At 49.5% G+C, this 26,405-nt stretch overlaps 1 protein-coding gene across 2 annotated transcripts in view; it reads left to right on the top strand.

Annotated features, from left to right (window-relative positions):
* The window catches only part of Slc45a4 (solute carrier family 45 member 4), a 75,403-nt gene that overhangs the window by 36,836 nt on the left and 12,162 nt on the right, over positions 1 to 26,405 (top strand). The window contains exon 2 of one of the 2 annotated variants that reach the window (XM_013124770.3): positions 8,774 to 9,417. The exons of the other annotated variant lie outside the window; for it this stretch is intronic. Within the exon in view, the coding sequence (XP_012980224.1) occupies positions 9,174 to 9,417 (244 nt within the window). The 5' untranslated portion in view covers positions 8,774 to 9,173. The remainder of the gene's footprint in view (positions 1 to 8,773; positions 9,418 to 26,405) is intronic. 2 annotated transcript variants of the gene reach the window in all.

Below are 26,405 nucleotides of genomic sequence, written 5' to 3'. Positions count from 1 at the left end.
TTCCCTGCCTGCTGCTTGAGGGAGGGACAGGAGGCAGGACAGTGCTTGTGGAGAGGGGAGCTACTGTTTGCCTCCATCAGGGGCTAGTGCTGGTGGTCCAGTTGCAAACTGACTTTACTAAGACCAGTCTATGGTGTACTCCATGTCCCACAGGCCCTGGGAATTCTCAGTAGGCTCACATAGCTCTCTTGGCAATTCTGATGTTTTCCTTTACAGATGGAAAAGCTGCTTCCAGAAATGGTATGCCAGCCACATCAACACGGGCACCTGTGAGTTGATAGCCTTCATGGTCTGTGAACAGGCCTGAAGGCTTTGCAGTATCCAGTAGTGTTCAGGGGCTGGTAGATTTCCTCCTGTGATATGTAAGCATAGTCCAGTCCATGTTGACTGGGCTCTTCTGGGGCTTGTCTGGGATTTGCCCTTGGTGCTGAAACAGCTATTGGTTTACTTTTAGGCCCTTGGGTCTTTTTGACAGTCATGTTCTCTGTCAGCTGTTAGAGTCATGGTCTTACCTCATGGATGTACGCCCACTAGTTGATTATACAGGAAGGCAGGAGCAACAGTTCAGCCACTAGCAGGCCGTTAGACACTGGGATTCACGTGTGGGGGCGGGGCGGCACTAAAGGAAGCATCTTTACTACTGGTACTTAAGGCATCCTGGCTGGGCAGCGAGGCAAGAGGCTTGGGTGATGTTCTCCCCGTGCTGCTTCTACAGACCAATACGCGGGCGGGTACTCTGTTGCTGTGGCTCACGGCAGCTGTAGTGATGGTGGCTCCTGTCACACCCAGGGCTGGGGTTCCAGGTGTGCACCACCATTCCCCATCTGCATGTACAGTGGAGGGGGTGTGGCAGCTTCTCTTAGTGGCTTAAAGAGTTCTAGTATCTGTTTCTCTTGTAGTTTATTTCATTGCAGTCATCTTTGGTACTGACACACTGATTAGTGCTTCTTGTCTAGTGAGAAGTAGCTCCGTGGGGTCTGTGATTGTTTCTTCTTCTCACTAAATGGGAGACCCTGTAGCCCAGGCTGGCCTTAAGCTTGTACCTGTTGCCCTGCCTCAGCTTCCCAAGTGCTGAAATTATAGGCAGATGCGATCACCCCTGGCTAGAGAGAGGGATTTCAGAATTTGTAAGCATTCATTCCCGCCCTCCTCAGTGCTGAGAATTGAATATAGGACCCCCCTCATGCTCATGCATGCCCAGCACACGTTTAGTTTTTTTTTTTTTTTTTACTTTTATTGTTCTTGTTGCTTTTCTTTTGTTTTTTTCCGAGGCAGGGTTTCTCTATATAGCAGCTCTGGCTGTCTTGGAACTCACTTTGTAGACCAGTCTGGCCTCGAATTCACAGAGATTCATCTGCTTTTGCTTTTACGGAGCACATGTTGGGGTTACCAGCATTTGCAACCATGCCTGGCCCTCAACCTGTCTTTAATCAGACTATTCTCTGGCTTGAGAGTTGAGCGTGTATTTTAGATTGCAGTCTTCTGTCAGCTGTGTTCTTTGCAAGCCCTATCGCCTGGTCTGCAGCTTACCCTCCTGCTCTCTTGGTATAGCATCGACTTATTGCTTACAAGCCTTCCAGTAAAAGGAAAGCTTGCTGTGTGCTGTAGTTCATTCATACTATGGGATTAGCTGGATTCAATTGGACTTTTTATACTTTTGGCTCATATTTATACTTTTGGCTCATATGTTGCTATCCTTTGTAATCTGCTGCCATTGGTCCAGTTTCTCTGGTTTGTGTTGTCATTGATCATCTGCAGAGAGGTGCTGGTGGGGACCAGGAGGCTGCGTCAGTGAATGTCACTCAGGGCTGTTTGTGATCCCATTAGTATCTAGTACCACACTGATCTCTGTCAGGTTGCCCCAGCAACCTTCTGGCTTTATGCTGATGTTTTGTTTTCCAAGACAGGGTTTCTTTCCCTGTATTGTTTTGGAGCCTGTCCTGGAACTCGTTCTGTAGACCAGGCTGGCCTCAAACTGACAGAGATCCACCTGCCTCTGCCTCCCGAGTGCTGGGATTAAAGGCGTGCGCCTCCACCGCTAGGTGCGTTCTTTATACCTCTTGAAGTTCCTAGGCACTGTGTGCTCTTGGGAGCAGCTGATACAGTTCTTAGGCTGTGCCATAGGGTGAAGGGAGTCACCACCTTTTAAAGATATTTCTACTATACATTTAAGTTGAAGAGTACCTCCTGTACTCATAGTGTTCTGAGGGTGTGGTACCTTAGTTTGTGTCTGTTTATACATGTGAATGTGTTGTGGCAAGCCAGTCACTACTAAGCACTTTTTGGCTGCATATAGTTAAAACACAGTCTACATGTGTGTGAGAATACGTAGGGACCATGGTGGGGGCATCTGTAAGTGCAGCATGTACCACCAACACCAGCTCGTATGCTGTGCGCAGGCTGAGTGCTTCATCGATTTTTACAGTGCTGGTGAATGTTGTATCCATTGACCCAGCCCTGGAGCTGGAGAAATGGTTCAGAAAGTGAAGTGCTTGCCTTCTACCAGGCTTACATCTTCAACACTCACATAACTGCCAGGTGATCATGGTAGCCCACTTTTCATCTCAGCTCTTGGAAGGGATCCCTGGCATAAGCTGTCTAGCCAGACCAGACAAGTCAGCAAGCTCTGGGTTCAAATGAGCAACTCTGTCTCAATATATGCAGTGGAGAGAGATTGAGGAAGAAACCCAAACCCAGTGTCAATGACTGACCTCCACATGTGTGTGCAACATGTGCATATATGCACACACGTGCGCATGCACTCCTACCATACACATATACACATACCCCAAAATCTTGAGCCAAGCTTGGGGTACCAATGAGAACTGCTATCCAGATACTTTTCCACAACAGCTTGAAGGAAGTCACATGTTTTGGCATCAGTCACTCTCACATTAGAAACAGGACAATAGAGGAAGTTGTTGGTTGGAACAATTGTGTTGCATTTGTCTGAGTACATCTGCAGACTGAAACAAAATTGCCACCAAGTGCACAACTTGCTGGAGCAAGCTCCAGGGGAAACATTCTTTGGCTGTACTGGGAAAAAACCATCCTCGGCATGTCACAGGTCACTTAATAGAAGAGGCTGGAAGAAGCCATAGGCTACTTTTGGTCTTGTTCTCTCCATGTTCTCAGGAGTGCAGAGCTGCTTGTGCTATGAGCAGAGGCAGCTGGTCCTTCTCGCCTCGGCGTCTGCACGTCATCACGCTTTTAGCCTGGGCACTTACAGTGTTTCTCAGCGGAAGCTTTTGCATGTGATTACATAGTGTTCACTCTTGTGATGGTGTGGAACAGGCTTCCTTCCAAGGGACCGTTGTCCTGCACTAGGAAATGACTCCATGGGCATTGGCTTTTGGATAATGAACCTGCTTTTATGGTACTTGTTGGTTCTTTCCTGAAATGTGCTGACCAACTGCTGGTACTGTACTGGTCAGGAGTCGGAGCTCCACCCTTCATCCTTCTTCAAACTTCTTTCCATTTCTTTTTGGGCTCTAAATGACAGTACCAGAGGTGGGGTGTGAGGAGCCCACAAAGGAAGGTTTCCACCCTGCAGGGTCTTCGTGCCCAGGAAAGGCACAGCAAGGACCCAAATTCCCAAACAAGAGCTATGCTTGGTTAAGTTCACATGGAGAGGACTAGGTGATATCCAAGGCTGCCTTGTCTCTGGGGAAGTAGATGAGTGAGCCAATCAAGTGCCTTTGGGATTCAAACGTGTTGTCGTTCAAGTCTGGGAATGATGAACAGATTGTTAACTTGGCTATTCTTTTCTTTTTGTCTACTCTCAGACAAATTAGACAAATTAAAATGTAAAAAGTCAGTAGCCTCAGTTAGATGGAGGGGGACATGAGTCTGAGTGTGCAACCAACATTATTAGCTTTCAGATGTCCACTGACCAAGGAAAAATGAATCTTGGCAGCAGACCCAAAGCAGGTGGAGTTAGGGATGGGCCTGAGGAATGTGTAAAGCTGTGTAAGAGCCCCAAGGGCTGTCACCAAAGGTGCAGCATAGGCTTGAAAGAAAACCAAGGATAAGGCTGTGGAGCACAACAGTTCTCCAAAAGACAAGTTGAATTTGGTCCAGCTTCCAAAAGAACTTTCCCCCCAGAGCTCATCACGCAGCTTTTAAAAGTCCTTATGCTCATAAAGTTCTTGGAAATGAATACTGAAGAGTAATTTGGAGAATGCTGGGAAATGCAGAGTGGGAACTGACTCTCAAAAAGGCTGCTGCGAATGGAGGCCTGGCCCTCAGCCTTTGACAGCTATGGAGCAGGGATGCTTCTGTGCTTCTCAGACATCATCCTTACATACGTCCCCTCTTTCAGAACAAGGACATGGCATCCCTCACCCCTCCTTATTAGCTGTACTCTATAGCTCCTTATGTGCCTGTATGTGTCCCTCAATCAGCTGGGATCCCTTTCTCCTGACTGTAATTTCAAAACTGCTTTACTGTGTGGGACCTTTGATCTAATTGCCACTTCCTAGGGCTTTGAAGAAGAGGTTGGACTGCTGGCTGTGCCAGGTGGTACCCTAATGGGGAGCAGATTGTCTTTCACAGTGCCCATAAATCCATGTTGGTCAAATCCCTGTGTATTGATGAAAAAATGCCAAGTTGAGTCCATTTTATTCTCGCTGTTAACATGACTTTATTAAAAATCCCAGTTTGGAAAGCTGCTCTGGCTCTTAGACATTTAGTTGTCTGGCAGTGGTGACAGTGCTGTGGGCTGGTAGTACCTGGGAGTTAGTTTACAGATGGGGCATATTCAGTAGGCCTTGCACTTTTTTTTTTTTTTTTTTTTTTTGGTTTTTCGAGACAGGGTTTCTCTGTATTGTTTTGGAGGCTGTCCTGGAACTCGCTCTGTAGACCAGGCTGGCCTCGAACTCACAGAGATCCGCCTGCCTCTGCCTCCCAAGTGCTGGGATTAAAGGCGTTGCCACCAACGCCCGGCAGGCCTTGCACTTAGTAACTGCTCATTAAGGCTGTCTGGAAGATGCTCATGGCATTTGCCTGTGTGAAATATACTTTCTGTTCACCTAGACCATGTGAACAGCAGGTACCCAATCCAACACACACACACACACACACACACACACACACACACACACACACACACACACTGTCCACAAGGATTCCAGAGGCCAGACTGAGGATGCAGGGGCTGATTGTGGCTCACTGTGGCTCACTGGGTGTGGCTACTCCGGAACTCTGGAATGTGGGGGTGGCCAGGAGAGGCCCTGGGCACCCTTCCTGTCCTGCTTTCAGGTGGTACGGCATCTCTCATTGAGCCACACTGGTTTCGTGATGTGTGGCTAGCTCTGGTGTGAGCCACAGCAGGACCCAAGTGAGGGAGGTGAGGATGCTGGTGTATCATGAGGGGTTGTTCAACTGCTGGCGTGGTGTGTCATTCAGCCCAGCGGCTGCAATGGTGTTGGCAGGACCAGAGCTCAATTTCCTAAATGGGGACGAGTCTGGAAAGGTTGGTGCAGCTTGAGCTGGTGCAGAGTGGCAGGAAGCTAGTAGGACTGTATGCTGTGAGCCCCAGGGAGCACAAGCAGCTATAGTGGGCATCCCTCTTCTGAGAGCTGAACTGGACTGCATCCCCTCAGCAATGACAGCAGCATTCCAGGTGGTTGCCTGTGTCACATCTGAGCACTATACCTGCCGAGTCCTGACCTTGCACCAGCCTGAGTCTTTGAATAGAGAGATCCCAAGCATCCCAGAGCCCCACTCGAACCCCCAGTTTGATGTCTGTTTCTTGCCACTTCTGTGGTGGTACTTGTGCCACCACACATTGCTCTGCCCAGGTAAAGTGAAGGTTATCTGTAGCCAAGTCTGGTGCCACTGTGACCAGAGCTGCACGCTGTCCTATGCCGTGGTTTGCTGGACACTTACTTAAGTTGCTACAAAACTCCACAGCCTGAGAAGTGTAGTGTTGCTGAGGAGGCCTTGCTTAGTTGAGGGCACCGCATCTTCAGGGCCAGCATGTGGTTTGATGGTTCCTAGCTCTGTTTTGTGCAGCCTGGGATAACACATCGATGGTGGTGGTGGGGTCAGCTCGAGTGGGACCTGGAAGCCCAGAAGCTGTTTGGATGGGGCAACAAAAGAGCCGACTCTACTGAGAGAGTCCTGAAAATGGCTGACCTGTCTCCAGGGCGTAGGTGTGGCACTGTGCAACTTGGTAGTGAGATACAGCCTGGAGGCCTGGTTCTGCTGGGTTTTGTATTTTTAGAGGTTGTACTTTTTAAAAAGAGGAAGGAAGGAAGGAAGGAAGGAAGGAAGGAAGGAAGGAAGGAAGGAAGGAAGGAAGGAAACACAGCAGAAGCCATGTGTGGCTTTAAAAGAAAGCTAGCCACACTTGGGCTGGAATTGATTCAGATGTGATCATCAAGGGCTCAGACGCTTACATTTAAACTTATTTTTTAATTTTGTGTGAGTGCATATGTGTTCACCATGTAAGTAGAAATCAGAGGACAGCTTGAAAAGTTATTTGTCTCCTAACACCTAATGGGTCCCAAGGGTGTCAGGTTGTACTCTCTGAGCCATCTTATAGAAACCAACATTACTCAGCCTCAGGGCTGATGGCTAGGTGCTGCATAATGCTACAGAGTGCTGCTAACCTGTTACATTGTGACTAGAATGGACTGCCTAGACAGATTTTCACACTCTGTGTTGGAAGTTTATTTTTATCTCCTTTTACTTTTCATTTTGGTTTTTGAGGCAAGGTCTTAGTATCCCAAGCTTGCTATGTAACCAAGGACAACCTTGAACTCCATACTTCCTGCCCCCAACCTGCAAGAGCTAATAATACAGGCAGGAACCACCACGCCTGGTTTCACAGGGTTACCGCTTCATCTCTGCTGTTGCTGCAGTGACTCAGGAGCCTAAAGGCTCACAGAGGCACACAGGTCTCTTGAGGATAGTTCAGAAGTGGGTCAAAGGCCACCAAGCTGAGCCGAAGGGCTTGATGTTTGTAATTGTGCTGTTAGGACTGCTTGCAAAATAATTGCCATTGTCCTGTCCAACACCCAGCTTATGTGTTTCAGCTTCACAACTGCATTTCACATGTTCCCAGAATGTCCCTGTCTCCTGTTTTGACAAGACTGCCAGGCTGACATAAAGAAAGGTCATGGTTTCTTTTGACAGTGACTAGGCAAAGATTGAGTTCATGTGTAGCAGAGCTGAGGGTAGGATCGGTTTCCCCACTGCTTACAACATGTGTTGGAAGTGGCTCCTGATGAGATTTTGGAAAGAGGTATACGCAGGTACTAGTTTGTTGCTTTGTTTTTCATTATGTGTATTGTCTATAAAGGGTATATATATGCACACAGTTCCAGGTAGTTATAAGCTGCCTAACATGGGACATGGGTAGGAAGGGCTCTTGTTTTTTTTTTTTTTGGTGTTTGGTTTTTCGAGACAGGGTTTCTCGGTATTGTTCTGGAGGCTGTCCTGGAACTCACTCTGTAGACCAGGCTGGCCTCGAACTCATAGAGATCCGCCTGCCTCTGCCTCCTGAGTGCTGGGATTAAAGGCGTGCGCCACCAACGCGCGGCGTAGGAAGGGCTCTTAACCACTAAGCTGTCTCTCGCATCTCTCTAATCCCTTGACTAAGGTTTATGTGACAGAGTATTAGGTGAATAAGAGATTTCAGATGAGGGCTGCAGTGTGGAGTTGCCTGCCTCTGCTTCCTGAGTGCTGCTGGGTTAAAGGTGTGTGCCACTATGCCTGGTTTAGTACTCATCTTTACTAAGTAAATATTATTAGAGATACTTTATCCAAAGCAATCATTGAGAAATTTTTGGTAAGTTATCAGCCTACAGACCCAACTTCATATCCAATGGGAATGCTGCCCTGCATGATTCAGGAGCCCTTTTGGTAGCCCTCTAGATAGAACCTAGTGTCTGGGGTCTACCTCCCAAGAGACCAGGGCATTGGTACCTCCACCTCTCCTCTTGTTGGGGCAGCTGTGTGCATGCACACATTTGTTGGAGTCAAGCTCTTGCTGTGCAGTTCAGGCTGGCCTAGAACTCAAGATTCTCCTGCCTCTGCCTTCCACTGCTGGGCTCACACCTATGTGCCACCACACTGACGTTGGGAACCTTTCTAGAGGGACATATCCAGTCATCTCTAAGAATCAATATATTGCTGTGGGGTGTGTCTTAAGTCACAGAAACTGAAATGGAGCAGACTTCAAGACTAGGCTCTTGGCTGCAAAGCCCCTGGTCCTGCCTCACATAGGCAAGATGTCTCAGAGCTGCTTGAAAACTTCAAGGGTTTGGCATGTGTGTAAAGGCTTCTTTTAACTTTGATTATCACTGTGTTTGCCAACCTAGACAGGTGGAGGACTGCTTCCCAAGCTGCTGCGAGGACCCAGCCTAAGGGCAGATTTTGAACTTGGGTATTAGACAGTGGGATGGGTGTCCCTGTCTGTCAAGCCTGCTTTCATTACACATTTGCAGGCAGTGTCTCTTGGATCCCTCTGTAGTTCTGTCAGCGCTCTCCCCAGCTTCCCTCTCCTTTCTTTATGCCCTCTTTTCATGACGCTAGAGGACCAGAAAGGATGCCACTGGTGACTCCAGCAACAGGAAAATCTGACACAGGTGATGGTATCAATGTTGGCTAGAGAATGAGGTGTTTTGTTTTTTTGGGTTTTTTTCTTGTTCACTTTCTTCAGCTGCCCCAGGTAGAAGTGTCACGAGCTCGTGTTGAGTGTTGTCGATGGTGGCAGGTGTGGGCAAAGAGGCCGCCCCTGACTTCAGCTGCCTTTGCTCTCTTGCAGATCTTCTAGCTGCTCGATGGGGAGTCACAGAAGGTCTCCTGTGTGTGTCAGCTCCCCACCTCTCTGTAGCAAGAGAAGTGACTGCAGCGCCTCCACAGTCATGATGATGAAACTGGTATTAACTGAGTGGTCCTTATGGATTTTTAACTCTAACTCACAGTGAGCCAGCAAGCCATATGTTTACAGTCCAACCAAAAACCCTTCTGTGTTGCTGCACGCCTCGTGTGAGAAGTTAAGACGCCTGTTGGTACAGAGTGGAATACAAGAGTTACTTGTCGGAATGCACTTGCAGCAGAACGAGAAGACGTCTTAATTTATCGTTGGAGAGAGATGATAGTATTATTTATATAGGTAGAATATATATATATATATATATACACACATATATATTTTGGTGGTAATGAAAATGGCTCCGCAGAATGCCGACTCGGAATCTATGCAAGTACAAGAGCTGCCTGTGCCCCTGCCGGACCCTCAGAAACCCAGAGACCCAGAGGCTGAGACCCAAGAGGAGACCATCAGTGAGGGATCCATAGACAGAATCCCCACACGCCTATGGGTCATGCACGGGGCAGTGATGTTTGGCAGGGAATTCTGTTACGCCATGGAGACAGCACTGGTCACACCCATACTGTTACAGATAGGTAAGTAAGTGCAGCAGGCCTGGCTACTGCTGAGTGCATAGCTTCAGCTACAGGTGGTGGAGCTGAAGGCCCTGGGGAGTCCTGTCAGGGGTCCCTGACCTCTGACAGCTCCTCCCATTCACCTGGTTTAGGGCCTTGTTGCTCTGGTCTGCACATTGCATTGCAGGTCCTGAGAAAAACTGAGCTTGGCCGTGTTGGGCATACTGACTGTGGAAGCCACTGGCTGTACCACCATGGCAAATCAGGGATCCTGGTGCCCATGGAACGGGGGTGAGCGCAGTCCCACCCCAAAAGTGACTGCAACCCTCCTAGGTTGCTGCTAGAATGGGTTTGTCAGAGTCTTTTGCTTTCTCTGTAGACCCAGAACGTTTTAAAAACTTAAATTTTCAGGTCTGAAGCTTCATAAGAGAACTATACAAAAGGCCAAGCCATCTAGAGGCATCAGTTTTGTTCTAGCTTTTCATGTAGTCAGGATTCATATTTTAAAAACCTGTTTGCTTTGGTTGTTTTAGCAGTGTTTCTTGCCACAACATAAACACACCCTTACCTGGGATCAACTCAACATGTGGATTTGTCATCCACTGTGAAATCATCACACTTCTTCTGTCGCAGGCTTCCTGACCCTGGTGGTGCTCATGATCTCATGCACGCCTGCTCTGTGGCCTATTAGTAAAGGCGCTGGAATAGGTCTCATTCTAAGCGTCTTGGCATGCTTTTCTTTGGAAACCAGGCCTTAATCTCCTCCTTTCACTTCCAAAGCCAGTTCTCGGAAGGCATAGGAGGCAGCCAGATAGCTTATGGCACAGATGTGCTGGGGACTGTCCTGGAGGGTCAGCCGCATTGACTGGACCGTGCATAGCTGTACAGCCTTGTTTTACCATTGTGCTGCTTTTCACCTCCTGGAGGCCTGTCTTGTGAAGGCACTGGGCGTCTGGCCATGCTCACAAGACAACTTAGTCCAGTGAGAGAGAAGTTGGGAAGAAGACATCAGGCTTACTTGGTGTATGTTCTGTTGTCGCCTTATGAGAACTGCATTCCACCCAGGTATGGAGCCAGCATGGCCTTCCGTGTTGGCTTGTTAGAGATGTGACCTATATCCCCAAGCTGCTAAAACCCAGGGTCCACCCTGCCTAGAATCCTCACACTTAATAGGTTGTACTGTTTTCATGCCATCTTTAGTACTTTTTATTTGTTGGTTTTGAATATTTATTACATGAGGTTTGTTGTGTAGTAACATTTTAAAATTATTTTATCATACCTCCCAAGTACCTGGGATTATAGGCCTGATCCACCAGTCCCTCAGTGACTCCATCTTACTAGAGGTCTCTGTAGCTTCTTGGAGAAATCTGCATGACAAGGAAGGCTCTAGCCAAGAGCCAACAAGTCCTAAAGTTACAAGGAGTTTGGGAGAAACCAAATCTTGTCAGTGCTTGGGTAATGGAACTTTCTTTCTTTCTTTCTTTTTTTAATGTTTTTTTGTTTCGTTTTTTCCGAGACAGAGTTTCTTTGTATTGTTTTGGAGCCTGTCCTGGAACTTGCTCTGTAGATCAGGCTGGTCTCAAACTCACAGAGATCCGCCTGCCTCTGCCTCCCGAGTGCTGGGATTAAAGGCGTGCTCCACCACTGCCCGGCTTTGATGGAACTTTCTCTAGCTGAGCTTTGCAGTGACCATAGCCTGGTCAAGACCTGGAATGCAGCTGCTGAGAGACCTTGAGCCAGACTACTGGGCTGAGCACTGGTCCCTGGCCAGAAATTGGCTGTAGATGACAAATGCTGAAAGCTACTCCATCACTATGTGTCTTGTCACATGGCAGTAGGTAGCTGATGTATGGACTCTGGGTGTTCTGTTTGAAGCTTTATGGCGATAACTGTTTCCCAACCCTTTATGATTTAGAACATAGCATTTTCCCCATTACCTATGTATATTCATCTTTCTAAAGAGGATATCAAACTGCTTTAAATTTGATTGATTGAGGGTTGTGGGTTTGTGCTTGCAACAACTTTAAGGAATCAGGTCTCTCCCACTGTGTGAGGCCTGGGAATTGAATTCAGGTCTTCAGGCTTGGCAGAAATTGCCTTTACCTACTGAATCATCTCACCAGCCCACAAAGTGATTTCAAAGGAAAGATGTTTTTATTGACAAATATCCCTTCATAAAAACTGTCTGCAGTCTGTGGTAGAAGTCTGTCCTTTCTTTTTTTCAATGTTCAACTTCCAATAGAAAACTTCCTGGCTGAAAGACAGCAAGCAGAAGCCAGTGAGTACCAGCTCAGATTCTGCCCTTGGAAGCCAGTGGACCAGATGGGTTCAGTGCGGGAGTAACCAGTTAAGTGGGTGTATGCAGGGCTGGCCTTTGGCAGCTCCTAAAGGTGGTGCTTTTGTATTGTCCTGAGTGTGCTCCTGTTGGTTAGTGAGCAGCCTTTGTTGCTAAGAGGCTGCTGGTGAAGCTGATGATCAAAGCCCCATGTGGGGTGCAGAAAGGCTGTTCCATGGAGAGGGTTTGGTTCTGCTTGCTGCTTACCAGCTTCTTTATGGCTGTCACTAGCTATGTGGCAGGCTGCCTCCCTCCCTCATTGCACTGATGTCCCAGCAAGTTTTGTGGCCTGTGTTCCCTGTGGTTTTTACCACAGTACAACTCCTTGTACTGTTGACACAGGACTGGGAGCAGAGGAGGAACCCTCAAGACCTATGTAGCCAGTGTCCACTGCCCTGGATAATAGCAGTGTCTAGCCATTCTGAGCCTGACCACATTGGAGTTTCTCCCATGCTGGCCCCCAGGGAAAAGTAGGAATAGAGGAGGTTTTAGACACTTAGGTTGAAGGTGCTGTAACCAGCTGACCACCTTCCACCTGTGATAAATCTATGTTTTCCTTTATGATAGCAGTGTGACCCCTTCCGGGCTCACTGTTGTTTCCATTATTTGCTCAAGTGACATAGGTGAGCTCTGTGTCTGTTTGGTCGTGGTATTAGAAGGCACTGTGTTCCACAGCCAGAGCTGACTTCTTGGAGGGAGAAGCCTTGGCTCTCCCTTACCCATTGCTTGCTGGTTTACTTTGGTACAACATCTCTTTTGAAAACAGTCCCTGAGTTTACATGTCTGAAATGTTTATGTGAGTCTGGCACATTGTGAGACCCAAGCACAGCTTCTCCTTCACCTGGGCTCCCACAGAGGCTGGGCACCTTTGCTTTGCACAACTGTCAGAAAAGTGAAACCCTAGAGTAGAGCATCTGCAAGTCTCCTCCCTGTAGAATGAGTAAGAGCAAGGGTCTTGTTCTCAGGGTCAGCATCATAGCATCAGCTTGAGACATGACAGGCCTCTTCTCATGAGATCCCGGCCTGTGACCTCAGGCCCCCACCTCAGGAATGTTCCGAGTGCTTCATTCTTCCTGCTCTTGATTCTAGAACCTTTTTTGGGGGGGCATCTAAGATAGGATTTCTCTGTGTACCCCTACTTGTCCTGGAACTCACTCTGTAGACCAGGCTGGTCTCAAACTCAAAGAGATCTGCCTGCCTCTGCCTCCTGAGTGCTGGGATTAAAGGTGTGTGCCACCACCACCCAGCTGATAGTAGAGCTTTTTATTTTGGGGCAGGCATTCCTTGTATACACCTACAACTCTCAGCTCTCCCTGCTAGGCATCCCAAGGGGTAGAATTACAGCTGTGTGCACCACAGCCGCTTCTTAGGATGTATGTGAAATTAGGGATTGAGCCAGGGCCTGCTGCATGCTTGGCATCCTTTTCTCAATTTTCACTTTTGGTTTTGTTTTTTGAAACAAGGTCTCTCTGTGTACCCCTGGCTGTCCTGGAACTTGCTGTGTAGACCAGGCTGGTTCAGAATTCACAGAGGTCTTGCCTGCCTCTACCTCCTAGGTGCTGGGATTAAAGGTGTGTACCACCAAACCTGGCTAGTCATTTGTTTGTTTTGCTTGCTTGCTTGCCTGCTTGTTTTGAGTCAGGGTCTAAGTCTCCCAGGCTGCCCTTGAACTCCCTCTATACCCCAGGCAGGTCCTGAATTTGGGATCTTTTTGTTACAGGCCTGGCCACCAGACATGTTGCACCTCCGCTCTTTTCTTGTCCCTGGAGCAGAAGTAGAGCTTTTCCTACATATCCTGAGGTCCCCGAATGCCACTGCCTCCTGGGGCGCTGTCTTCCACTATCAGTAAACCTAACAGGGAAGCTCTGTCTCTGGGCCTCAGATCAGGACTAGGATCCAGGGTTTACTTGGAAACCTGTCTTTGTGAAGGAGCCCTAGGGTGGAGGTGCCAGTCTGGTGTTAGGGTACTGTTGTTGAATCCCAGGGCCTGGGAAGGAGAAGTCCTTGATGCACAGGAGGTGACTGGTATGCTGTGATGGGCAAAAATGGGGCTGGCATGACAGGGACCTGACTTGCCTGCAAATGGGATAGGACATTTGCATAGGAGAGACAGTGGGATGGGCATGGCCCAGTCCAGTGCATGGAGTGGCCCCATCTGCCTTCCCAAGCCCATCTCCCAGGATGTTTCGTGTAAATTTTCAGTGCCATCTTGTTGATGTGATGGTATTTTCATCCCATTCAGAATTTCAACATCCTATACTCTCAAGACATTGAAGTCTCCCATTCTTGTCCCTCCCTCTTCTGAGGGTCACATGCCTTGTCATTGTCCCTAAGGTGGCTCTTGTTTTTGTTGTTCCTGTTTTTGTCTTTAATGTATTTTTTTTTTCATTTCACTTATTCTTCTGGGTGTATGTACATTCATGTGCACACCACAGTGTGAGTGTCTTGGTCAGAAGACAACTTTGGGGGTCACTTCTCTTCTCCCATTGAACTTGGCTGTGGTTTGCTTGGCAAGTGCTTTTTACCCACCAAGCCATCTCATTGAACTTCTTTTGTGTGTCTGAGACAGTGAGGCAGCCTGGCCTCAATCAGGAGGCTGTTCTGGCCTGGACTTGTAGTGGTCTTCTGCTTCTGCCTCCAAGTGCAGGGATTATAAGTATGTGCCATCATTCCTAGCCTCCCTTCGCTGTGTGAGGGGAAGCCAGCTGGCTACCAGGCTGCCTGTCCCAAGAGTCTGAGCATAGGCAGGGCCTGAAAGATCTACAGAGCACACACACACCTGGCCTGCCTGTCCACTATGGCTGGTGGGTAACCCTGCCATTCATAGATCATGTGACTCTGGCATCTCAAACTCTGGACCAGATGTGAGCATACAGCTGCTTTTGAAAGTCAGATTTGGAAGCACACTGCTCAGGAGTCTATGGGAAACTTCTCGACAGCCAGCCTAGTCTTGTTGGGTGCCCTCCTGTGCTCTGTTCCCATGTCACATTCTTCCCTTGAGAAGGAGTCCAGTCTCCTGTTACTGTTTATTGTTTCCCTCTTGGCTCAGGAAGTATACTCAGGGGAAAAGGAAAATCAGATAACAGAGAAAAGGGTGCCTTTTGTTGTGGTGTATGGGCTTGACTCATGAATGATGACTGGGCTAGCGTGAGAGCCTACCTGCTTTGTTTTGGTGAAGGTTCAGAAGAGAAGCATCCAAGAGTAAACAGTAAGGCCTGTAGATTATGTACGGGGAAAAGCTGCTTGACTGTCTCCCACATGCAGGAGTAGGACCGCTCCTGCTCACTGCTTCTTGACACTCTCTATGGAAGCTCCCGGGGAACCAGTGTTTCCAGGATTCAGTCATCTGAAGCTTGAGCCCACCTCTTCTCCTGTGGGAAAAGCTGCCCTTTAATATCATCCACACAGAGACACTGGAAAATGAAAACAGCCTCTGTGCCCTTCACTCCCCAACAAGGGGTCGTGTAAGGCATAGCCATGGAGGCTGGGAGCATGAGCAAGATGCCAACATGCCAGCCACAGCAGCCTGGCACTGAGTCATCAGCAGGGTGGTCATTTTCCTGGCTGTGGCCTGAGCCCAGCCCTTCTTAGGACCCCAGCACACTGCCTCCAAAGCTGGCTGCCTTCCTGACTGTCACTATGGTTGAAGTGCATAAACATGGCAAGCCTTTGAGAACTGAGCAGCACCTTTCCACGGGCAGCATCTCTGCAACAAGCATATGCACATGTGACATACACGGTGTGAGATGCTGCAGGTGTTCCTGTGACTTGTCACAGTTGCTCATGCTGTGTTCCCTACTCAGGTACACATAACTCCTCTCAAGGAGTGCTTGCTGTGGCCTTTGGCATCCAAGAGCTTGTTCTGCAGGTGGCACACCTTTGGTTTGTTACCCCCTTGAACACCCAGGGCTGTGGATGTAGTGCGGGGTCAGTGTACATGTATAGTGTGTTTGAGTGCTGAGTTCAGCATCAGAACCCTTACTAGCACCACCCCACTCCCAAAAAGTGCACCAGCTGGTTAGAAGGATCATGTGAGCTATGAATTTTAATTAGCTTGGCAAATAGTGTGAGTCCCCATCTCACCCATTCTTGAAAGGTAGTCCTAGGGGTTAGAACCCAGGACCTAGCGGATGTTGGGTAAGGACTTTACCACCTTGCTGTACCATGTGTGCCCCGTGACCCCACCACCACCCTCTAGCTCAACAGAAGTTTATCTCAGAGAAAAAGCAGAGCCCTGGAGCTTTCCCTCCTGAAATAGTCTCCTTGGCAGGAAGAACTGAGGGGCACCTGGTGTGGCTGTCACACCAGCATGTGCTGACACAGGTGGGCTAGCATGGGTGCTGCAGGAATGAGGGTGCTCGGCCACAGGGTCCTCAGAGTGACTTCCCCAGACTAGCACACCTCAGCCAGTGGCCTGTGATCCCATGCATGTTTGCAATGCCACATCACCACCACAGGAACCCTAAGGAAAGAATCTCCTACATCCAGAGGCTTCTACCTGTTGTCTCGTGGTCCTTCCCCATAGACTGCCATGTGCCCAGTGGGGAGGCTATGGCCATGTGGACAGACGGTGGCACCGAGGAGGCATATGGCCAATGAGGGGTGAACCTTGAGGACATTCTGCTCCGTGATGTAAGCCAGGAGCAAAAGGACACACACTACATAGACAGAAGGCAGAGTGGTGGCTGCTAGGAGAGGGACGCAGTGTTTCATGGGGACAGTTTGGAAGTGTGCTGCACAAAGTTGATTGGTTAAAGTGGGACTTTCATGTCCACTTCACCAGCAGCCCACCACCCACCAGACACCCGAGAAACACTGGAGCCTTTGCCACCTGCAGCTAGCCAAGGCGCTCTGTGCGTGCGTGCGTGTGTGTGTGTGTGTGGGGGGGTGGTATGCATGTGGAGGATGGGCCAAGTAACTCCGAATTGTAGTTTCAGTGACTGGGAAGCAGCTTGTGCTCAGTACTGTGTTTGGGAGGGAAGTCTGGATTTCCTTGCTTTTCAGATCATTGTGTTTAACAAACAATGTGGTTACTGCAGTCATTTTTCCCAAGGAATTCCATATACTGTTATTGTTTTGTTAGACTCTTACTAAGCGCCTGCCTGTTGGTGCTGGGCAGTGTGTCTGGCATGGAAGTGACATGGCAGCCCGAAGCCTGGGGCTTGCCTGAACACCTGGACATGTCACCTGAACTGCAACTTGGCAGAGAAGAAAGGCTGTAAGTGAACATGGCTACACAGTTGGGTTGAGGCAGAGGTTGTGGGGTTTGCCCTGGATTCCCTCTGGCTGGAGTCTTTCCTGTTGTCTCTCAGAGACAGAATTGGGAACATCAGGCATGTGCTGAGGGAGAGAAGGTGCTGACGGAGGAGAGCACATGACTAGGGGCTGTTTCTGAGTGTAGCCAAGCACTTAGTGTAACAGGATGGTGCTCAAGGGTGCTACCATTCAGAGCCTGCGTGCCGCAGTCGGGATTTGCTCCAGACACCTGAACTGTGTGTGTGTGTGTGTGTGTGTGTGTGTGTGTGTGTGTGTGTGTGTGTGTGTGTGTGTGTATGTGTGTGTGTGTATGTGTGTGTGTGTGTATGAGGCTGGTGCTGATGCAGGGATGCTAAAATTAGAGTCAGAACAGAAGGATAGACATAGGATTTCAGGTTCGTGAAGGTAAAAACTTCATCAGTTCCTGTAGGAAATGGTCATTTAAAACTTTATGAGGAAAGTCAAAAATAAGTTAAATTTTAACAAAATACCACAAATTTGTGTTGAAAAGATAGATCCACACACCAGCAAACCAGAGATCCCATAAAAGCCCAGAAGTGTTCTGTGTGCCAGCCATTAGTACAGTACAGTAGAGAGTGTGTCTGTTGTGTTAGTACAGTACATTAGAGAGTGTGTCTTGTGTTAGTACAGTACAGTAGAGAGTGTGTCTGTTGTGTTAGTACAGTACAGCAGAGAGTGTGTCTGTTGGGAAGGACATGCCAATGTCATGGGAGATGTGGGCTTTCTAAAAGGTACAGAGTCTGGGATGGCCTCAGACTGTGGCAGTGGATGACCCTCAGGCCTTCAACTCCCCAGTGCTGGAAGTGTAGGGGTGTGCCACCACATCCGGCTACCTGGAAATCTCCCAACAACCCTGTCTTTACTCTTAATCCAGTCAGGATAGATGGTGTCCCTTGTACCACTTGCCTGGCTCGTGCAAGGCTCTGGATTCCATCCCTAATGTAGAGGAAAAGGTGCCTGTTTAAAGTGAAGCTACACAGAATATGTACACATGTATCTTGTTTGAACAGTTATAAATAGGACTTGTCTTTGGTGCAAGATGGATTGTCTGCTTGCCCTCTTATTTTTATTTTACTTTGCAGTGCTGTAGAGGAGAAGCAGGGCTCCACATCTCCGCAATCCACCACAGACACAGCCCCAGTGAAATGAGGGCTGGGTGGGTGCTACAGTGTAACTGTGGGCACATCACAATAAAGGCCTGTCCATCGGCCAGCCAGTGGTGACACACTCAGGAGGCAGAGGCAGGCGGATCTCTGTGACTTCAAGAACACCCTGGTCTACAAGAGCTAGTTCCAGGACAGCCTCCAAAGCCACAGAGAAGCCCTGTCTTGAAAAAACAACAAAAAAAAAAAAAAAACCTCTCCATCATCCTGTTTCTGCAGGTTTGGTTGCAGACAGATGAAAAAAGAAGAAGTCTAGAGGAAAACTGGGGCAGGGACGGACAAGGAGGACTTTCTCTGACACTTGGCTAACCTAGGTTGGGTGCAAAAGAGAAACCTGGGCCTGGGTCTTATACGTGAGGCAGGCAGCCCTGGCTGCAGGCGTGCTGGCTGGGGCAAATGCAGGTGATTCGAGGAGCCATCATTATCTGTACTTTAAATACTTTCTTGCTGCCCATACATCTGCAGTTTGGGTTTCCTATAAAGGAATGACTAAGGCGAATGCTGAGTGCAGCAGCTGTGAGTTGCACTGCCTCTTCCTCTTTTAGAACCCTGAGCTGTGTGACACTTCTCCATTTGCCAGCAGCTTAGTTAGGCCTTCCTCATATGGCCTGTCGGCTCCTAAGGAACCATTTTGGGTTCATTGTCCTTTACTGTCCCTTTGTCCAGAACGTGGTGCACCCTGACTTCCTCACTTGTGTCCTTGTGACAGCTGAGCCTGATCAGCTGTGATAGCCAGCACAGCGCTCTGGGTCAGAAGTGTGCTTCTGTAGCAGGAATCATGAATAGTGAACAGGGCTCAGTGCAAAAGTCCTGGGAGCAGAGGTGTTTGTCATCACCTGTTTCCAGCAGTGCAACACAAGCCAAAGCATCTCAGCAGTTGATCCGGACAGAGCCCATTGTGGCTTCTGCATTCCTGGGCAGAGGTGTTTGATCTGCACAGGAGACAAGCTCAGTATTGAAGAGTCTGTTTCACCTTACTCATTTTGAGAGTATCCCCAGGCATGCCAGATACACCTGATGCTCAGGGACAAACAAGAGGGACATGGTCACCTGGTGAGGGCTAGTCAGTCATGCCAGGACGGGAAACTCGAGTCCTGCCTCGGTTTGGGTCTGCTGAGGCAGTGGTGGGTGATCTACTTAAAGAGTTCACAGTACACAACCCACCCCCTTCTGGAACTCCCACCAGGGGGATGTAAGGTACTGTTAAAAAGTCTGAGAGCCAGTTTGGATGGAGGGACATGGTAATACCCAGAAGGGTGTGGAAGGAGGCAGGGGGACAAGGTCTCAAGGCCATTTTCATGGCCTGTCTGTGGAAACTTGGACTTTGAAAGCAAAAGCACTGTCAGGTCTGTGGCCAGTGAAGAATCAAAAGTCTGATGCTTCTTCCAACCAGCTCACCTTCAGCAGGGCTGGCCTGCAGGCCAGGCTGACTTCCCAGTGACTGGGTATGCTTCATTTGTTCTGTGGCCTTGGGGTCTCCTGGCATTTGACCTGGCCTTGGGGGAGCCCCATGAATCATCCCTAAGCTTGCCTACCCCTCTGGTGCTCCAGATCTCCCCACCAGCTGTCCTGGTACCTGAGCCTTGCCCACCTGGCTGGCCTACAGGTTTCCATGGTTCTTCTCCTCCAGCATTCTTTATTCCAAGCAGGGCTGCTCATGTCCTTTGCCCTACTAGGCCTGCCTGTCAAGTCTTCCCTCCCTGGGCACTTTTCAGCCCTAGACATGGAGAAGGGAAGGCAGTCCTTTCAAAGGGCAGGGAAAGGTATCTGGGAAGGACAAAGTGCTAGGCTGCTTTGCTCAGACCTAGGCGAGAGTAAGTGTTGCCCTAGCTTTTCCTTGGCCATCCTGACAGTCGTCACCGGCTGCCAGACTCAGAGGGTGCCACTGAGGCAGGGGTGTGCCCCGCACCTGCGTTACTCCTGTGCATAGTGCCACACCAGTGGATGTCCAGCATGGGGTAGTAGCACTCACATGCAAGCAGAGCCAGTCCCTGATGGTACTACTGGGGGCCCTCCCCTCCCCTCCCCACTGCCACCCATGATTCCTTCTTGGGGTCAGCCGCCTGCCACTTACACTTCCTTTCCTGGGTCCTGGCCACCGGCACACCTATAAAGGCTCTGACTCTATTTCTTCTCTGGAAGCTTCCGCTGTCTAACTGTCTTTTCCTTGGAGTCAGACCAGCTCAGTGCCACCAGTTGAGCAGTGTCATCCTCAGCACTGCTACCCACGTTCCGTCCTGCGTCCCAATGGACCCCTGTCCAGGACTACCTTGTCTCTGCTTCTCCACTGCCAAGCATGACTACGTGCCTGCTGCTTGGAGTGCCTCATGCTGTTGGTGGCTGTGTGTAGCCGGGGGTTCTCTGTGCTACTTGTACCTCTCCTTCTAAGTGAAGGGGATGGTAAGGCAAGGGGAGCTCCTTTCTGGGTGTCAGTGCTACTACCAAAGCCAGGAAGACCTTTCCAGCACCTATGCCCAGGTCCCAGCAGGGAACAGGCTTGTTCCTCCCTGGTGCTGTTGTCAAACATGCTGACTTTTATCTGGAGAAATGTCACCATGTGTGTGACATCCTTCCATGCACCGCTATCCTGTCAGCTTTTTCCAGGAAGTAGAGAAGATAGTATTGAATTACCTGAGCATGTGTGAGACTTGATTTCCTAGGAAAGTTACACACTGGTGCTCACATGGCACTTACTGACCTCCCCTGACGTAGCAGTCCTTCTCCAGCACTCTGTATGCGGCTGAAGTGTGAGTAAGGCACCAGACAGCCCCTCAGCACCCGTCTTTCAGGAGCCAGGTGCACTGGGGTTTCCAGCCTTCATGCAGCCATAAGGGTGGTGGTACATGTGGGTTCAGAAACTACCTGGCCTTGGTGCAGACCCTGGGAGTTGATTTGTTTCCTCCATGTATCTTATTCCACATGGAAGAAAGTTCTGCACTTGTCAGTGGACTTGATGCTGGATGGATGTGTCCATTTGGCTTCAGAGCTTTCCTAGCCTGCATCCTAGTGTGAGTCGGTAACTTGGGGACCAGGCCTGGGCATTGTCTTCCGACAGTTATGTGTGCAGTACAGTGTGGGCATTCCTGGGGCTCTGTTCACCCAGAGCGAGTTGACTCCCTGAGCCCCTGCTTTCTTTATCTTTGAAGAGGAAATTGAGGGAGGGGAGGTCTCAAGACAGGATCCTGTGTGACCCAGGCTGCCCCGATGGACTGGCTTGTAACCAAGGATGGCCATGAGCTCCTGACTCTCTTACCTCCATCCTAGCACTAGGATGTCAGGCATATGCCCTCTTCCTGAATGCTTCCTTGCAGCTATGTAACGGAGCCGTGAAGCACTCTGTGGCCTGTGGGTAGTAGAAGCACAGAGGTGACGCATGACAGCCCAGCGGCAATCCTTTGAACTTCAAGTCTCACTCTTGTCTGTCTTCCCATGGCACTGGTGACTTTAGAATGCTTCCTGAAGCTCTGTGGCCCAGCCTTTATCTGCAGATGTTCATTCCTCCAGAGCAGACCCAAGGAGGCCCCCGATGTCTCAGCAGACCTTGCTTTGGTTCTGGTATGGCAGCAGGTGACCATGACCTAGCCTATGGGAAGTAGCTCATTCTTCCCACACTATAGCCTTAGCAAGGCCACCCTGAAGTGGGTTCACAGTGTTTGAAGTTCCCAAGGTCACTCAAGGATGCTGAGGTTTTCCCACGAAGAACTTCTTCTCACCAGCTTATGTTATCATGGGGTTTTATCCAGGAGTACAAACCTATCTAGCCTGGCAGGCTAACCATTGAGAGAAAGAATGAGTTCCTATTCCCAGCCTGGACCTTTTGTTTTGTTAAATATTTATAGGCCACTTTCCCAGCCTCCCTCCCCCACAAAACACCAGTTTATCAAAAATGCCCTTGTGAATAGAAACCTCTGCATGTGACCCAAGCATTGCAGTGGGCTGTCCCATGTACACATAGTGACACAGTGAGTATTTCCTGTGAACAGGGAACCTTCCGGGTCCCACCATTGTTGTTCAACCTTTGCCTGGAAAGAACCAAAAATTATTTACTAGGGACGGGCGTTGTGTTTGTTTAGGGCTTTGCTGGGAACCGCCTGGCTGAGGCATCCCAGGGACGTGGTGTTGGCAGCCAAGTGTTGGGGGTGGCAACACCCCTTGCTCATCCTGGGCAGCACTGGAGATGTGATGGAAAGTATTGACTTGCCACTGTGATGGGACAGTGCTGTCATCTGGTTAGAGCCCTTTTGGGGGCTGGTAGTGGGGAGCTCTGTCACTTGACAGCCCTCATACAGGTAGCTAAAACATAGTGTTTGGTTTCCTGGGGGCCAGGGTCTGGAGTCTAAAATAGACCCCTGGGTAGATGGGCATAGCAAAAAACAAAAACAAACAAGCAAAACCCAAACAAAAAGCAAATGGCTGCAGTGCCATCACTGGCACTGTTTGTGTCCCTATGCCTGTGTTCTTGGCCCCTTGTCCCCTCTGTTTGGTTTGCATAGCTCTGGATGTCTATAGCCAATGTTGCCACCCTCCGCCTTCCATAGCTGGGCACGTGACTGCCTAGCTAGCCATGTTTCCTGCTCCAGTAGGATTCTGGGTTCCTCCAGCATACAGTGCAGCACCTAGTATGTCACCACCCTGTGGCTGTTAGCATCATGTGGAGGTCTTACCCAGGTCCATGCCTCTTCAGGAGAGAACTTGTGGTGGAGTGCTGGTATGGCTGGGTAACGTCATGTCACAGGTACAGTGTCAGCTGAGTGGCCTGCCATGACATTCCTAATGAACACAGCAAAAGTTGGCAGAACTAGAGACCAAAATGTAGAACTTAACTTTGTAGTTAACATTGCTACGTCAACAGTGGTAGGGTGGTTTGCTTTTTGTTTTGGTCAACTTGACACAAGTTACAGTTATCTGGGAAGAGGAACCTCAGTTGAGAAAATGCCTTCATACCTGATTCATGACTGACATGGTTGACATGACCCAGCCCATTGTGAGTAGTGTCACCCCTCTGCAGGTGGTCCTAAGTTGTATAAAAAAGCAGGCTGAGAAAGCCAGTAGGCAGAGTTCCTCCTCTGGCTTCTTCATCATTTCCAATCCCCAGTCCTGCCTTGAGTCCCTGCGCTGACTTCCCTCAGTGAGGGACTGTAACCTGAAAACTGTGAGATGAAATAAAGCCTTTCCTCCCCGTATTGCTTTTGATCATGATATTTATCAACGCCATAGAAGACAAAGGGCTAGAGTTGAGACTGACAGCTTATGGCCAGTGCTCATCTCTGCCCCTGGAGCCAGTGGGTGAGCAGCCCCAGACCCCAACAGATGGACTGGCTGTGCACAAGACTTTACTGATGGACACCGAAGCTTGAATTTTATGTTTTTTCAAAGTTCATTTATTTTTATGTATGTTGGTGTTTTGCCTGCAAATATGTCTTTGCACCACACATGTGCCTGGTGCTCATGGAGGCCAGAAGAATATGTCAGATCCCCTGGGACTGGAGTTACAGATAGTTAAGAGCTGTTACAGATGTCAGGTCCTTTGGAAGAGCATCCACTGCTCTTAACCACTGAGCCATCTCTCCAGCCACTCCATAAGCAGTTTGTGGCAGTAAGTATTACAGCCATCTTTTGTAATATGTATGTAGAGGACCACATGATCTTGGGCATGCTCTCCCCGTTCTGGAACCGTAGCTGTTGGGCTGTGGCTGTGATGGCTAAAGCTGTCAGTAACTGCAGCTGGTCCAAGGTCTCCTTGGGATGCTCTATCCCTGTTCCTGTGCAGCCTCCTGCTAGCCATGCCCACCTGGAGGAGCCAGTACTGTTCACTGACTCGCATTTCCTGCATCAGTAAGTGTCAGTGCATGCCCTCATTCGGTAGCCAGCTCTATACTGTGTGTGTGTGTGTGTGTGTGTGTCTGTGTGTGTCTGTGTGTGTGTGTGTGTGTGTGTGTGTGTGTGTGTGTGTCTGTCTGTCTGTCTGTCTGTCTGTCCTGTGGCCCACGGATGGAGTTATCACAGGATAGCTATGAATGTAGGCCAACATATTATAGATGACAGTGTCATGTGCAAGTGTCAACAAGTTGGATACCTTGCTCTAGAACCCGCACTGTCTGTCCATCCATCTTACGTGAGAGCATTTATTGTTGTACTCTAGTCTGTAGAGTACTGTCGTAGCCTACTCATCTGTAGTCTAGAGATGGGAAGCACACTATTCTCCCATCTGCATGCTCAGATGAATACCCATCCCTGTCTTTCCCACTGTCTGGGCTACTTCCTGCCCCTTTGCTAGATGCTACAGACTTCTGAGAGCCTGTCAGTCATCTGTGACTCCTGTCTACCTGTGTGTGTAACCTGCTAGTGTGGCTTTGCTGAGGTTAGTAAGGGCTGATGCCTGGACCTACTGACATGATGCCAGGGTGGTGGGGCCACAGGCTCCATTGGTGTTGGCACTGTCACCTCGCTAGAGAGGTCTGGCCAATGAGAACGCCCGGGTCAAAGGTGGCCACAGGTGGTTGGACTGTACAGCAGCATCAGCAGCAGCAGCACAGTATCAGTTCTAAGAGGGACCGTGTTGGTGGAGAGAGGGCCTGGCCCATCCAGGCCTTGTCTCACAGCCTGCTTGAGTCAGCGGACCTCTGTATGTCCTGTTTGGCTCTTGACTGGAAGAGGGACAAGGGAACTTGCTGGTCACAGTGTCTCCAGGGAGCCATAGCCTGACTGGGACAAGCCCAGGGCCTCTGGATCTATATAACATGGAACCCTGTATTCAGGGTGGGAAGGCACTGTGGGCAGTCGAAGGCTGTGGTACCTCCTGAATGGTAACCCTCCCCCATTCCCCAGGTGTTGTCAAGTGTCAGCAAGAGGGCTGCCACAGGCAGGAAAGTGTCCCATGCACACAGGAGTGGATTAGGCTCCTTATTCACTTGGAGTTGGTGGCATGACCAACGGGAGGCTCATGAACCCCAGACTGCCTTGTTCTCTCTGGGTCATTTTGATTAGGGGTTGTGCTGAGACACAGGGCACATGAGTGTTGCTGACGGCAGGCGAGGGTAGTATGATGGGAACGGCCTTGGTCCCTTGAATGCCTTGCCTAGTAAGGCTGAAGAGCTCACAGAGCATTAGAGCCCCACCTGGCTCGTCTGGCGGAACTCACTGGCCAGACTCTAGTTCCCTGATTCTGGTCTGTTCTGCTGGCTTGGGATGGGAACAGATCTAGCCTTCCTGTGGCCAGACTTGACTGCAGAGGTCAGAACACACACCTTAGACCCTGGCAGCGTGCCCTGGTACCTCATGGTGTGATGGCAAAGGGTTCTGCAAGGTGCTTCCTCCCCTAGGCACACCCTCCTCCCACACAGCGCTTGTTTTTCTTGTCAGCTCAACATGAGCCTTGTTTCCGAGTGTGAAATGCTTGTCTGATGAAGAGGTGACATGCCAGGTCCTTTGGATTTTAAGCAAACTATGGGTTGTTGTAAAATTTGGAGTGTTGTGCTGATCTTATGCTGACACTCAGAGCCTCCCAACCACATCCAGGACATATGGTATGCCATTGCTCACCCAGCAGCCCGTCACTGCCCTCGTAGGGATAATTAGCACTCTGACTTGGACTAGCAGAGTCCTTTATGAGACTTTGGATGTCACTCGAGGGAATGGTATGGAATATGCTTATGAGCAAGGATCTCTATGGTACAGAGAGAGGCTCATCAGAACTGCTGGCCGCTGTGTGAGTGCATTCAGGGCCATCATCCTTCATCTGTCTGTTGACACCACATTTGAATTTATACGACAGGGAGGTGGCATAGACTGTGGTGTCAGGCTGCCCAGGCTCCATCCTGAGGCCACCATACTCGTGCCATGCCTAGATAGGGAGAGCTAAATGGAAGAAGAAGCATTGGGTGCTGGCCACAGATGGATACATGTGGACTTAAACCACCCCAGTGGTTGGGGCACCCACTGCGGAGGTAACTTTCTAAGGCTTTGGCAAGACCCTCTGTGATAGTTTTGCCCCAGTGAGGTCCAAAATGAATCGACTCTTATTATTCCTGCAGTTGCAGCCGCCGTCCACTTCCTAGTGTGCTGTGGAGAGACAGGGCCCATGCCTGGTACCCTGCAGGACTTTACAGCAGCTCAGCCTTGCTCAGCGTGGTGGCCCTGCAGGCAGAGCCCAGTACTGGCTCCAAGGTCTGGAGTTCCTTCTTTGTCTAGCATCCTCAGAGCCAGAAGACCCTCAGGGAGAAGGTTTTTCCCAA

This window comes from Mesocricetus auratus, unplaced genomic scaffold, assembly GCF_017639785.1.
Source record: "Mesocricetus auratus isolate SY011 unplaced genomic scaffold, BCM_Maur_2.0 Super-Scaffold_100055, whole genome shotgun sequence".
Lineage (NCBI taxonomy): Eukaryota > Metazoa > Chordata > Mammalia > Rodentia > Cricetidae > Mesocricetus > Mesocricetus auratus.
The sequence above is the reverse complement of the archived record's forward strand: the minus strand, read 5'-3'. Positions and strand labels throughout refer to the sequence as shown.